A 15,483-nucleotide genomic window follows, 5' to 3' on the forward strand; every position below is an offset into this window, starting at 1 on the left:
CTGGGTCTCCCACGCGGGTGCAGGGTCCCAAAGCTTTGGGCTGTCCTTGACTGCCTTTCCAGGCCACAAGCAGAGAGCTGGATAGGAAGCAGAGCCGCAGGGACCAGAACCAGTGCTCAATGGGATCCTAGTGTGTTCAAGGCGAGGACTTTAACCGCTAGGCCATGCTGCTGGGCCCAAAATTGCTAACTAGTTTTAAAAAGAATTGTAATATGTCTTTGTGCTTCTGATTTTCTTTTAAATTTATTGTTTCTTGCAGAAAATTGAAACTCTCAAAGAAACAACAAATGTAAGTTACATGTTTGATAAACTATTTACTTTAAACTGTTTATTTTCAGCTACTAGTGTTGATAAGAATAATTGAGATTTTAGTTTCCATGGATTTATTTTTATGGGAATACTAGGAATTGTTATTTTCCAAAATAATTTGAATCAACTTCTCTAGTTGAAATTGCCTTCATATGCCATTTTATTTGTTTCTGCTTTTGTCTTTCTGAAATCCTGGGATAAAAGTTATTATCCATGTATAAGTTGGGTATTCCTTATCTGAAATGTTAGGTACCAGAAGTGTTTCTCATTTCAGACTTTGACACATTTTCATGTACGAAATGAGTTATCTTTGCAGGTACCAAATCTAACCATGAAATTCACTTATGATTTACATATATCCTGAATATAATTTTGTATAATTTCAGTGCATCTGCCTTTTCGCTGTGATCTACCATGTGAGGTTAAGTGTGGAGTTTTGTACTTGTGGTGTCATGTTGATATCCAGAAATTTCAGATTTTGGAAAATTTTGCAGTTTAGATTTTTGGATTAGGGATACTCAACTCATATATGTTCTTTCTTAAAATGTGATTCACATTTTCTGATGTATTGGCCTTTTAACATACAGTAGGATACTGAGATTTGTATCTTGAAAAAGTATTTCTAAAACAGGCAAAACAGTTTTCAGATTTACTGATAATTTGCATGTTCTTTTCATACTTTATGAAAGTCTTAAGTAGGTGTGTTAGGAACTTAGAGTAGGATTGCTACTGTTAAGAATTCAAAAATTAAACTCAGTCTTGTTCTAAGTATTGAGAAACCATTCAAATATTTTTCAGTTTAAATTACCAATTTTTTTGGCTTTTCTTAGTAGTGTGTAGAATTGCTAATGGATAATTTCATTTAATTCTGTAAATATATGATGTGTTAGAACCCCCTGGATATCCAGAGGGTATTTCCTGTATAGTATGTATACTTTGTACATTTCAGCTGATTTTTGTACTTTAACCATTGTCTTCATTGTTTTATTTGGAATACGATTCTAAAATAACTTTTATTTTCACAGAGCATGGTAGAATCAATTAAACACTGCATTGTATTGCTTCAGATTGCTAAAGTAAGTAAATTTTATTTCTGATTACCTTCATGTAATGAGATTTTAAAATTCTGATGGCATTTCTCTTTAAAGTCCAAAAACCTAGTGCTGAAACATGGAGATTACCTTTCTGAGTAAATTATTGTGGGTTTCTGGTGCTACCGAACATCTGTTGTGTTTGGATATTAGCTTACCTACATGTCCCTATTTTCGGGTAACATGATTTCTGGTGTTGGCTGTGAAGGAGAGCAGCATGTTTGAATGAATCAACCCTTTTTTTTTCTTCATTTTATCCATTATTGCTGTTTTCGACAGACAGCATTTGCAAACCTCTTCCAAACTAGTTTTCCATAGAAAATAAGGAAAGGTTTGACAGTGTTTTTCCTACTAATAATGACAAGTGTAATATATATATTGTCATATATTTTTTTGACAGTGAACAAAATTTATGAACCACTGTTGTAATTATTGTTCTTTATTAATGCAATGCATTTTGAATTCCGGGCTTTACATTTCATGTGTATGTCTGATTTTCTGAAAATTTTTTATGTATTTGATCTAAATATAAAATTTTTGCCTGCAATTGTTGTAAGGAAGAATTTTGCTTTTGGGGAGAGCAATGCAAAGGAAATAATTTCTCATTATTGTCTTACTTTGCCTCTGCCTTTTTAGCCACTAGCTTTAAAGTATTCAGGAGCATATCTCAACATCCCATTTAGAAATGATATTTGCATGTTTTTAATTGCTGGTCTGTTTTACTTACTTAGTTGCATATATTGGCCCAACCATAGATGTTTTACATAGTACTATTAATGACATAATAGCAAGGGCAGTTCATTTATGTTTAATAAAGGTACTAGCTTGTAGTTAAAAAGCAACATTATTTTCTTTGGAGGCCAAATTTGTTAGATTTACACTGTCAGAACTTAGGCTTCTGTAAACTTTCTAATAGTTTTGGTCATGTGTCTGATTTCCTATGTAAGTGTTTAAATTTTCATCTGCTTGTATGAATCATACTGTATTTTAGTGCTGAACAAAGGAAGATGATAGGGTTACAGGCATGAAAAGCTTTAGGCCTTTGGTTTACTTTTCTTGGCTGTGATGTTACGTTGGCAAGTGAAGGGCATCTACAATTTCCTAGATACCTATATATAGAAAAGCTGTAAGCTACACCGTGCCTGATGTTAGTACATGTTGTATAGCATCCATACACCTTCTCTACAATATGGAAGAGCAGAAGAACCGTGTACAGAGTTTCAGACTGTTGGTGACCCTGAGTGTCAGCTGGTTAAAGTCTAGACTGAAGGGTGTTCTCACTGGCTTTGGAAGCTCATCTTTTAGACACTCATTAACAGCTGTTTTTGAAAGGTATAATAATTCAAGTTATTAAAATTCTTTTGTAGAACTTTTCAAGGCCATTCAGACTGAGCAATCTGGATCAAATAAAAAGTTTGCTGTATTTTTTTTAAATTTATTCTAGGAGGAAGTTTTATTGTTAGGCAATTTTTATGTACACATGGAGCTTTCAAAGCATATTTTTACCCACATGAGTTCTTTGTTTCTCTAAACCAAGTTTAAATATAAATCAGACCATGTCATTTGCCTCCTTGAAGCCCCCAGTGCTTTTTCCATCACTTTTGGAATGAAATCTAAACAATTAATCATAACTTGTGCCATCATGGCTGTCTCATCTGATTTTTTTTATCCTTGCTTGATCATGTCATTCATTAAAATTGCCCTCCTCTTTTTTCCCCCACACAGTCTGCTTCAGGCATTTCTGCATATTTTTCCCTCCACCTAAAAGATATTTCCCATGGATTTCCGCCAAACTCACTCCCGTACTTCATTTAAATTTCTACCTCAAAAATCATCTTTGAAAAGACCTTTAACATCTACTTTCTGCTATGTTTTCTTCCTTGCCTTGTGTTATTAGCCAAGTGTTCATGGCACATTTGTTTACCTGTCTGTTGTCTTTGTGTACTGTAGTATGATGTCTAGGAGGACTTTACCACTTGTGTTGGTCAGCTTGGACAGCCATAATAAAATATCATAGACTTAAATAACAGACATTTATTTTCTGACAGTTCTAGAAACTAAGAAGTCCAAGATCAAAGTTCTGCATCCAAGAAGGCTTTGCAGCCTGGAGATGACACCTCTGCCTGTGGTTTCCTGTTTTTTGTTTTTGTTTTTAAAATTTCATTATTTTTGTTAGAAAGGCAGATTTACAGTACAGAGAAGGAAACACAAAGACAAAGATCTTCCATCCTCTGGTTCACCCCAGATGGCTGCAGTGATTGGAGCCGATCCAGTCTGAAGCCAGGAACCAGAAACTTCTTCTGGGTCTCCCACAAGAGTGCAGGGTCCCAAGGCTTTGGGCCAACTTCAGTTACTTTCCTAGGCCACAGGCAGGGAGCTGGATGGGACACGAACTTGCACCCATATGGGATGTCTGCACTTTGATGTGGAGGATTAGCTAGTTGAGCCATCGTGCCAATCCCTGCTTGAGTCTTCATCTAGTCTTTCCTTAGTGTGTGCCACACATCCATGGAAGGCCAGTTCGCTGGTCTCAACTCTTAAGTATGCTAGAGTTATAAATCAGGATTCTACCCTTTTTATCACCTTCTTTAACCCAGTTCTGGAGAGAAGCATGTTCAAATACAGCCGCCGTTGGTGGCCTTACCTTTTGATCTGGGAAACAACTGTATCCTCCTTTCCCTGCAGCAGTTGCCATAGTAGGTGCTTGATAAATGTGAATTTCTGAATGCTTTTCCAATGCATAGTTTCTAGTGGTTACATAGTCTAATATTTTCACTCTATGATTTTTCTCTTTTTGCTACCTCTGTTGTGCTGTGATTATTACCCTTACATGTAGAATTCTGGGTAAATCTAACCAGTTTGTTAATCTGTACTTTTTTTTAATATATATACATTTTTATTAATATTTAGCATTATGTGACAGTTTCATAGGCTTTGGGAATCCCCCACCCCCTCCCCTCCCCCCTGGTGGATTCCTCCACCTTGATGCAGCATTACAGTTCAAATTCAATCAAGATTCTTTCCTTGCAAACATATACTAAGCATGGAGTCCAGCTACTTATTGTCCAGATGGGTTGAACAGTTTCTTGGGGAGACCATTTCTGGTCCGAAGTCAGAGCTGGTAGAATATCATCCCAGTCAATTAAGAGTCCCAAATTAATCTGTACTTTAAGATAAAAGGTTTTGAATTAATAGAGAAAACAATGTGTTATATTGAAGAGGATGGACTCTGAAGCCAGACTGGGTTTGAATCTCAACTTTAGCACTTCACGCAAGTTTACGTATCCTGGATTTTCCCATATAAAATAGGAGTTGCTAGTCAGGTTTTGTTACTATAATGAAAATCGAGAAGCAGCTAATTTTATAAGGCTATGAGTTTATTTTGCTTTTTGGAGACTGAAACACGGATTGATTGACCCTTATGATTGGCCCTGGCAGAGCAGGAGCAGAGGAAGGGTCATGTGGTGAACAAGGAAGCGATAGCAAACAGGGGCTTTGATCCAGGCTTCTGTAACACTGCCTTCTGGAGGCAAGCCCCGTGACTGAAGCAGCTCCTGCCAGGCCTGACCCCTTCCAGTTACACCACCCTGGGGTGCAAGGCTTCACACAAGGGACTTCCGAGGAGATTGAACACTCACACTGTCGCAGTAGACATAATAGCAGAACTTGTCTTTTACAGATAGTGTGAAATTTAAGTGAATTACTGTTTTCATTGTTTTTAGTAAAGATACACAATAGCCCCTAAATAAGTAATTGCCAATTTTTGTTTTTAATTCAGAGGGACATAAATTTTAAAGATTCTCCTCGTGGGTTTATCAGTATCCATTTGTTCAGTGTTTATTTTTAAATTCATTGTTTACATGATAGTTCACATAATTTAGATTTCACAGTAGTTTCATATAATATGGATTTTACACATTTAAAATGTGTGATTTTCAGTGTATTTACAAAGCTACACAGCTATCACCATAATCTGATTTTAGCACATTATCACCTTAAAAAAAACTGCCTTATGTGTTTGGTGGTCAGCCTCTATACCTCCTTGTTTTTTCCGACAATCCCATCTCCGTTCTGCCCCCAGTAATCACTGAACTTCTTTGTCATTAGTAGCCTGTGTTGGACATTTTATATAATAGGATCATACAATATTGGACATTCTGAAACAAGGTGCTTTTATTTAGTGTAATATTTTCAAAGATCCATCTCTATTGTAGCTTGTATCAAGACTAGTTCCTTTTTACTTCTGAGTAATATTCTGCTGAGAAATATGCTGCGTTTTATTTACTCATTTGGCCGTTGGTGGTTGTTTCCACTTTGGTCTATTAGTATAGGCAGTAGTACTCTGAACATCTGTGTACTGTTTCCATGTAGACCTGCTTGTCTGTTCTCTTAGATGCATAATTAGGAGTAAAATTACCAGTAAGGTTTTGGAGAACTGTCCAACCGTTTCCTATAACAACTTAACTTTTGTATTCTCATCCTCAGTGTGTAAGGGTTCCTCAGTCCTCATTCTTATTTGTGATTATCTTTTTAATTAAAGCCATTTTCATGATACTTTGTTATGGGTTTGATTTGCATTTCCCTAAGAAACAGTGATTTAGAGCATCTTTTCATGTGTTCATGAGTCATTCATCCATCTTCTGTGACAAGATGTCTATACAAATTATTTGCTGATTCTTTGTTGATTTGTCTTTATTATTTAATTATAAGGGTTCCTTAGATGTTCCAGATCAAGTCCTTATACATGTGATTTACAGTATGTTTTTAAAAAAGATTTATTTATTTGAAGGTCTAAGATACAGAAAGGAAGGGACACAGCAAAAGAGATCCTCCAGTCTGTGGCTCACTCCCTAGATGACAGCAATGGGCCAGGCCAGCCAGGCTGAAGCCAGGAGCTTTATCCAGGACTCTCGTGTGGGTGGCAGTGGATTGAACACTTGAGCCATCTCTTTCACTGCTTTTCTCAGGCCATTAGCAGGTAGCTGGATGGACGTGGAGTTGCTGGGACATGAACCAGCACCCATTTGGGATGCCAGCATTCTAAGAAGCAGTTATGCCCACTATGCTGGCCTCTATAATTTCTGGTTTTATCCTTTTCCTGTTTTACAAAAAAAAAAAAAGAATGGTCTTATTTCCATTTTATTTGAAAGGCAGACATAGACAGATCTTCTGTCTACTGGTTTACTCCCCAGGTGCCCTCAACAGGCATCTAGGACTGAGACAAAGCCAGGAGACTAGAACACAATCTGGGTCTCTTCTGTGGCTAACAGGAACCCAGCTACTTCAGCCGTCTCTTGCTGCCTCCTAGGATGCAAATTAACAGGAAGCTAGAATTGTTAAGTGGAATTGAGACTTGAGTTCAGGCATCTTATGTAGAGGTGGAATTCCGAAATAATGTCTTAACTGCTCCATCAAATGGCCACTCCTATTCTATTTGTCAAAGTCCAGTTTCTTTATTGTTTATGTCCTTGTTGGCTTATCTAAGGAATCATTACCTAATCTAACGTCACAGGGATTAGTTCCTGTGTTTTGCAGTTTTACTCCATGATCTGCCACACTGGATTAATTAATTTTTATCTTCTAGTGTGAAGTATAGTGAGTGTAAATTAATTTTTCCTTTTGCATGTGGACATCTAGTCATGCTAGTCCCATTGATTGAATCACTTGAAACCTGAATTAGAAAACAGAATTTCTTTTATCATAATTAAAAAGTATACAGATCTGTGTTTAGTAGAGCTTTTACTAGACTACATTGCTTCATGAGAGAGAGAGGGACATTTCATGTATTTTAATGGTAGGCTTGTTTTTATAAACTGGAGTTTGTCAGAAGTCGTCCCAGATGATATACTGTTGAGTATTTCTGGGCTAGAATATTTAGCCAAGACTCATTGTATTTATGAATAAGGCCTTCGGGATACCTAGCATCCCATCTGAGTGCCGGTTCATGTCCCAGCTGCCTCATTTCCAGTCTAGCTCTTGATAATGTGCCTAGGAAGGCAGCAGAGGGTGAGTCAAAGACCCGGATGAAGCTCTTGGCCACTTGTGGAATAACCAGTGGATGGAAGATATTCCCCCACCAATCTGTCAAATAGACAAAAAAAATTTTTAAAGAAAAGAATAAAAAAAAGAATGAGAATCTTAAAGTCAAATTAACATGGTGACAAGTCAAAGATGTAGAAAGAGAGATAGGTAAGCATAAGTCTTTTAAAATAATAGAACACAAGTCCTAACGTGGAAGACAGAAATGGCTGATAGCAAGGCATTTGATATTTTCATTGGGAGTCAATCCTGCTTTAAAAAAGAAAGCATAACAGTAAAATGAAGAGAAATTTCTGATGTAGAATACTCTGTAGACTGCTTTTAAAATGAAAACACTCTGGGTTCCGGTGCAGTAGCCTGGTGGCTAAAGTCCTTGCCTTGCACACCCAGGATCCCATATGGGTACTGGTTCGTATCCCGGCAGCCCTGCTTCCCATCCAGCTCCCTGCTTGTGGCTCGGGAAAGCAGTCGAGGATGGTCCAAAGCCTTGGGACCCTGCACCTGCGTGGGAGACCCAGAAGAGGCTCTTGGCTCCTGGCTTTGGATCTGCTCAGTTCCAGCCATTGCAGCCACTTGGGGAGTGAATCAGCAGACAGAAGATCTTTCTTTTTGTCTCTTCTTCTCTGTCTCTGTACTGTTTATCTGACTTTCCAATAAAAATAAATCTTTAAAAAATAACATTTTGAGTATAAAACATTGTCAGATGTTTAATGATTTTAAATTATTTCAGAATTAGAAGTACCATTTGCTTTGATAATTTCTGCATAATCTTTTGCTGCATAAAAACCCTACACAAATCAGGCTTTCAAAATGAGTGTAGTTGTTTCTCTTGTTCACAGGCTACCATTTGGGCCGGGCCCCTCAAGTCTCCCCTGGTAACGTTATTTGAGACCCACTTATAGGCATGATAGGAGCTGGAAGCCCCAGTTCCTTTCCACAGGTTTACTCTGTGGCTACCTGGGCTTTGTCACAGTGTGAAAATTTGTGGCATTTCCGTTACCTTGTCTTGGAGTAGTCATCTTACTACCACCCTTAGGTGTGGAGATTAGCTAGGAGGACTCACAGCTATGGCTTACTGCAGCAGAAATCAGCATTCAGAAAGAGGCACATAAGGAAAAATTGAGAGGAGAACAGGCACAAGCTTATGGGAGTCTTCCTCTAGTGGCATTGTACAGGGTGCCCTTGATTTACTCCAGCAGTAAAACAGTGCCTCACATGCAGCTGGCTATTTCCCAGAAATGCTCATGTGACAGTGAGCTCAAGGTTTGTAGTGCAGACTTGTCACATAAGTGCTCTACCCAGCATTTGCCTGGTGGCTACACTTGTAGAAGGAAAGCAGGCATAATTCATATTATTTTCATAAACACCTAAGGCAGTCTCTGACCAGTTACGGTGGTGCTGAAACCCTGAAAGTTTTAGCAAAGGCTAGCTTTCCAAGTACTGTCCTCTACTCTCCCCTCTCCTCTTTCCTTTCCCATCTCCCCTCTCCTCCTCTTCCTTTCCTTTTTCCTTTTTTCTCAAGATTTATTTATTTATTTATATTGGAAAGATATGCAGAAAGATATATAGATATACAGAGAGAAGGCGAGAAGAGAGAAAGCTCTTACGGATCTCACTGAGGTGCAAGGTCCATCCTCGATGGCTTTGGACATGTACATCTTGCCAAATAGCTTGGTGTTGATTGTTTTATGTAAACAGTTTTGGAATTGTGTTTCGCTTGGATTGTACAAAGAATTAAAGTCTCAGTAAAAGCAAAGATGTAATGTTCTAACATTGTTACTCACCTGGTAAAATGAGCTTTCTTTTCCACAAAAAGTACCCAAGGAGTTACCTAAATTTAAGATTGAAGTTAATATTTTTAACATTTTTCCTTAAGGACCAGTGTAATGCGGAGAAGCACGCAGATGGAATGATAGTAAGTTTAACCTAATCTTTGTTTTCCTTTTACTTCTGCAGAGCGTTTTAACCAGTCATGTCAGGAGAGGCCTGAATCACTCATTTTTCAGCACAAATTCCTCTCTTCACTACTCACCCCTCCCTGTTAACTCTTACTGTTTTTCTTGCCCTTTTGTAACGTTGCCATCTTTCAGCAATCATTTGGAGGGGAAATGACAATCTTAAAATTTCTCTAAGTGTTGGTTCCAATGGAATTACTTTGCATGTGCTAACTTGAGGGTTAATCATGGTATGAAAATTCATCTTTTATGTTAAGGCGTAACTCTTAATGCTGCAATTCCTGTCATTATTTTCTCAGGTGAAAATAGATAGAGAGTGTTGCAATACTGATACTTATATTAACATGTTTAAATGTTTTGGGGTTCCTACTTTTTTTTCTATTTAAATTGTGTATGTGTGTTGTGTTTTTTTCCTTTAACCAGATACAGCATAAATTCTTGTCCTTAAAGCCGTATTCTTACTCTTTCTCTCCCCCGCCCCAGCTTTTACCCTGCTCTTATATTCATTCACCTTCGTTTCTAAAAACAAAGGTGACTTGTTAGTATTCATGTTTCTCAGCCGGAAATGAGTTTGAAGTTTTAAGTTTAAATGACTCTGGTTTTATGGTAAATGAGTGACTTTCTTCATTCATCCTGTGTAAGGCAGCCTGTTTATTTGTCCCAAGATTACAAATGCCATCTTTTTGAGATTTGGAAACACATTTTGTAAATTTTCAAAGACAACTCTCGATTATACTGAAAGAGCATGTTTTTATATTTGGCTTAAAATGAAAAAAAAGCTGATTATGTTTACATATTTCTTACAAAAGCAAAGGTAAAAGAAGCTTTCTTGAAATTTAAATAAATATATTGGAATTTGTCTCTGCTCACAGTGGTAGCCATAAAATTGCAGTTGCATGATATAAATACAACATAATGTGTCTGTTCCTAAGATGTTATTTACATATGTCATCATAATCCCCAAACACCACTTTAAGGAAAATCACGATGCCAAATATTCTGATCTGTTTACCCTCAAAACTGCGTATGTTGTTTTCAAATAGACATGTTTATAAAACGTACCAAATATGTTTGATTGTTTGCACTTCAAAAACTTAGAAAGTTTGTACTCATAGAAAATAAACTCGTGGAAACAACCATATTTAAATCATTTACTTGGGGACTATAACTTTCTTTTTCCCTTTTTTTTTTTTTTTGATTAATTAATTTATTTTGCGGGAGGAAGACAGTGACAGAGAGCGGGAGAAAGAGAACTTTCAGCCCTGGTTCACTCCCTGGTTTCAGAAGCTGGGTCTGTGTCAGGCCGAAGCTAGGAGCCAAGAATCACATCTCGGTTTTCTGTATGGGTGATAGGGCTCCCGAACTTGGGCAGTCATTCTCTGCTTTCCTAGTCACACACAGCAGGAAGCTGAATATGAACATGGAGAAGCCAAGACTTAAAAGCAACTCTCTGATGTTGGATGCCATCCTTGCAAATAGTGGGTTAACCTACTGTGCCACGGCATTGGCCCTACCGTTTTTCCTCAGAGTTTTTTTACTTTGGAGAGTCAGACTTATTTGGTTAAATAACAACCTTGCTATTCATTATTTGTGGTCTTGGGCAAATTACTCACCCTTTTGAGCCTTAATTTTTTCATGTCTAGAGAAAGCTGAAAGAATGCGCCTCACAATGTTATAAAGTGCAGAATGAACACATAATAATCAACAAGTGCTAGCTTTGTAGACATATATGTATTTCTGCATTATTACATATCGTATGAGTTTTTTATGTCAAAACAGATTGAGGCAGAGGATTATTATTTGCGCATTTCAGCTCGTGCATATCTTCTTTTTTTTTTTTTTTTTTTTTTTAAGATTTTATTATTATTGGAAAACCGGATATACAGAGAGGAGGAGAGACAGAGAGGAAGATCTTCCGTCCGATGGTTCACTCCCCAAGTGAGCCGCAATGGGCCGATGCGCGCCAATCCGATGCTGGGAACCAGGAACCTCTTCCAGGTCTCCCACGCGGGTGCAGGGTCCCAAAGCATTGGGCCGTCCTCGACTGCTTTCCCAGGCCACAAGCAGGGAGCTGGATGGGAAGTGGAGCTGCCGGGATTAGAACTGGCGCCCATATGGGATCCCGGGGCGTTCAAGGCGAGGACTTTAGCCACTAGGCCACGCCGCCGGACCCATGCATATCTTCTTTTAAAGGCAGAGTTTAAAATGTAATTGCATGTATGGTAGCATGAAGTTTAGTTTTTTTGTATCAACAACAGAAGACATGCATGATGTCCAAAGTCAAAATTACAGCCAAGTTAGTTACAGATCTAATTGTCTTTTATTTCTGATACATGAAGGGAGATACCTGCGCTCCTTTCTGCAAAATAGAGCTGGAGCTCCCTCTGAGCAGTGGTAGAGCAGCAGGTCTTGTAGGAACGAAGCAGCAGATCTGGAAAAGGAGCTGATTGGGGAACAGAATTTAAGAGGACTTTCTGAGTATGCCGAGTCAGGTAGACTGGAGTCTCCTGATCTGTTTTGGGTTCTGCTTGCTTGCTTGGAATTTTAGTCTGAAATGTGACATTTGGTGTAACTCCCAACTTGCTTTGGTCTGAACCAGTTGGGGTTTACTTCAGGAACTCAGTCTAAAAATAACAGCTTCCTGTAATTTTTGTTGATAATAAAGAAAAAAGATCTGCAACTGTTTTCTTCTACTGATGGGTCTTACATTAGAACATTTCATCTGGAAAATGAAAGATCATATCCAGAAGACATGATTATGTTTACCTTAATGTTATTTTATTTTTTAGGATCTTCAGTGGGTGGGAGAAAGGAATGAGCAGCTATGGATATTGCTATGAATCAGAGTATCAACAGTAGGACTTTGCCTTTATAAAGCACTTGGAGTCCTGAAAAGAAAACACAATGTAAACAAGAATTGATTTTGAGAGCAGCTCCAAGACTTGTTAAGACACGTGTTTACTTAGTAGGACCTAGTGCAGATCTGAAAATAGAATGATAAGGTTATACCAGCTATCTTCTTTTTTTTTTTTTTAAGATTTATTCATTTTATTACAGCCAGATATACACAGAGGAGGAGAGACAGAGAGGAAGATCTTCCGTCCGATGATTCACTCCCCAAGTGAGCCGCAACGGGCCGATGCGCGCGGATCCGAAGCCGGGAACCTGGAACCCCTTCCGGGTCTCCCACGCGGGTGCAGTGTCCCAATGCATTGGGCCGTCCTCGACTGCTTTCCCAGGCCACAAGCAGGGAGCTGGATGGGAAGTGGAGCTGGCGGGATTAGAACCGGCGCCCATATGGGATCCCGGGGCTTTCAAGGCGAGGACTTTAGCCACTAGGCCAAGCCGCTGGGCGCAACAGCTATCTTCTTAGAGACTATGTAATCCAGACTCCATTTATAGACCAGAGAAGTGAAGCACATTGAAGATAAGAGACTAGAAGAGTCTAAGGAATTAAAATTCCAAGTCTCTGTTTCTGTGCATTTTCTCAGTGCTTCAAAACATTGCCTACTTTACTAGTCTTTGGATTATTAATGATTGTTTTCAGGATGCCTGTTCTGTAGGTTTTCTTTAATTAGAACATTTATGTGTTCTAAGTCACATAATTATGTTTGTCATTTAGTTTAAAGAGATCTGCTTTAATGATTTTTAAATACTTAGGTAGAGAGGGATATTTTGGTTTTTAAAATGTTTTGAAATTTTAGATTAGAATACTACAAAAACTTTATCATTGTCTCTATTTCTGTTACTAGATGCTTCCTTAAGTTTTTATTTTTGACAGAGGAATCTCCTATCTCTCTACCAAATTGGATGGAGCCAAAACTTGGCCAAACCAAAACTGGGAGCTGGAAATGCAATCCAGGTCCCGCACATAGGTGGCAGAAACCCAGTCACTTGAGCCCTCACCAATGTACCACGTTGTCTGCTTTAGTAGGAATCTGAAATCAGCCAGAGCCAGAGTCCAGCCCCGGCACGCTCACCAAACTGTGTCTTAACTGTGAAGCTAAACACCCACTCTGCTTTTAAGTGTTTTCAGATATTTTGGGGTTCTTTTCATTATCAAAGCTTTTCTTTATTAATTCTGTTTAAGTGTTTTCTGCTACAAAGTAAAATATGTATTTGAAGTTTAGTTTACAGATCAAGGAAAGGTATCAGAACCTACATTTTTGTTTCTGGGATTTGTTTAGTGTAATCTAATGGTGGTCTCACCTTAACCATTGCCATTGGTTTCATTCCCACTCCCTCCTCCTTAATAAACAGAGGTATTAGGCTGTGAAGTCTTGTACTTAAAATGCCTTCATGCTGTTTGAATAAGTTCTTGGGTGAGAGACCTGGATTTCATTTTTCCCTTAAAAGTGTAACTACATAGGGGTATTTTCATTTCTCTTCTAAATCTCCCCTCCCCCACCATTAGAACTGAAGCATGTCCATCTTGAATATTACAGAACTAGGTGCTATGCTGCGTGGTACCCAGGGATGGAGTACCCAGGAGTGTGGGCTAGAAAGATGAGATCTTCATGGTGCAGTTCTGTTAGTGACTCATTAACGTGAAAGCTAGAGCACACAGAATATATGTGACACAACTAACAAGTCCATGAAAAACATTTTGAAACCCATGCACAGTTTAAAGGGTTTTTGTTTTGTTTTAATTTTCTTATAAATATGTGTGTTACTTGTTAAAACTAGAAATATGTTTATTAAAAAGCAAAAAAAAAATTATTGGAAAAGCAAAGTTACAAAGAGAGGCAGAGGTGATCTGCTATCGACTGGCTCACTGGCCAGGAACCTCAAAATCCACTGTATTTGTGGCCCAACAGTGATTAGGGAAGAGCTTAGTGGAATTGGGAGGCTTGGCTTCCTCAAATCTTTACACACTGTTTTACAACTCCCACCAAGCTTTTCCATTTTGCTTTACTTTCTTGTGTACAGAAATTCATTCCCTTTTCTTGCTATGCTTTGTTGTAAGAAACTCTCACAGATATATAGCTAAGCTTTCATTTCTTCTGTGCAATTTAATCAACATGCCTCTGTAGCTGCCCTCACGGCTTTGTTGTCAGAAATGTGAGCATTTCCTTCAGTTGGGAGGGTCACCATGAGAACATTGCATTAAAAATAATTTTGCTGTGTTTCTTTATCTCAGAGTACTATTAATCCTGTAGATGCAGTATATCAGCCTAGTCCCTTGGAACCCGTGATCAGCACAATGCCTTCTCAGACAGTCTTACCTCCAGGTATGGTATATGACAAAATGTTTCACAGGTTGATCATGAAAAATTTAGTTTGCACGGTTACTGTAGTAACCTTTGTTAGCTTTAAATAGCCAATAGGATTTTTTTTGTAAACACTACAACTAAAAATGACCTAGAATGTCATAGTATGTTGGTTTCAGGGCTATTGAAGGATGAAGAGAGTCGGATTTAGGTTTTCAGATTGAGGGGAAGATAAACAAGGTTGCTGAGATTTTGATAATCCTGGTGATTCGTTGTTACCAGGGAATATCTTTCACCTTGGTCTATGTGGGGTGACCAAGAAATGAACTTTGGGCATTCTTTATAACTCTGAAAACCATAAATATTCATGGTGGATTTTAAGATGAGAAAGAGATGAAATTTATCATGTTCCCTGATTGCAAGACATGTAAGTTTTTAGGTGTGGAACAAGAAACTATATATCTATCTATGGCACAATGAAATCAGCTGCATTGGTTCCTTTGCCTTTTTGTTATACGTGTTCTTCCTAGTAAACAGTGAAGCCAGACGTTGCCAGTGAAAGATAACATACATTTCTTTCATACATGTGAAATCACTTTATGAATTCCGACTCCTTTAGAGAATGAGCCTCAAAGTTTTTAGAGGACAAAGAGGACCTGGGCGCTGTGCCCTGTTTCAGGTTTTATATTTCACAAGCAGTGCCTGCCTTGACGAGAACTTGTGCTGAGGACCTCTCATTGCTGCTGCCTTGATGTTCTGCCCGATGTCTTAGTACTCTGTGTTGTAATAACCCATGAGTTCAGACTTGGAAATTCAGAGGGAAAGAATGTGGGCCTTCATTTAGTGGGTTATAGTTTTAAAAGTTACTGATTTTTAGGG

The 15,483-nt window shown here is 38.3% G+C and overlaps 1 protein-coding gene across 8 annotated transcripts in view; it reads left to right on the top strand.

The window, feature by feature from the left end:
* The window catches only part of OSBPL9 (oxysterol binding protein like 9), a 162,650-nt gene that overhangs the window by 127,509 nt on the left and 19,658 nt on the right, over positions 1 to 15,483 (top strand). For 5 of the 8 annotated variants that reach the window (XM_058654925.1, XM_058654915.1, XM_058654949.1 and 2 more), the window contains 4 exons: positions 260 to 289; positions 1,335 to 1,385; positions 9,316 to 9,354; positions 14,535 to 14,625. In XM_058654925.1, the coding sequence (XP_058510908.1) occupies positions 260 to 289; positions 1,335 to 1,385; positions 9,316 to 9,354; positions 14,535 to 14,625 (211 nt within the window). The remainder of the gene's footprint in view (positions 1 to 259; positions 290 to 1,334; positions 1,386 to 9,315; positions 9,355 to 14,534; positions 14,626 to 15,483) is intronic. The other 3 variants (XM_058654928.1, XM_058654920.1, XM_058654939.1) reach the window with 1 other exon arrangement.

Source organism: Ochotona princeps, chromosome 2 (assembly GCF_030435755.1).
Source record: "Ochotona princeps isolate mOchPri1 chromosome 2, mOchPri1.hap1, whole genome shotgun sequence".
Taxonomy (NCBI): domain Eukaryota; kingdom Metazoa; phylum Chordata; class Mammalia; order Lagomorpha; family Ochotonidae; genus Ochotona; species Ochotona princeps.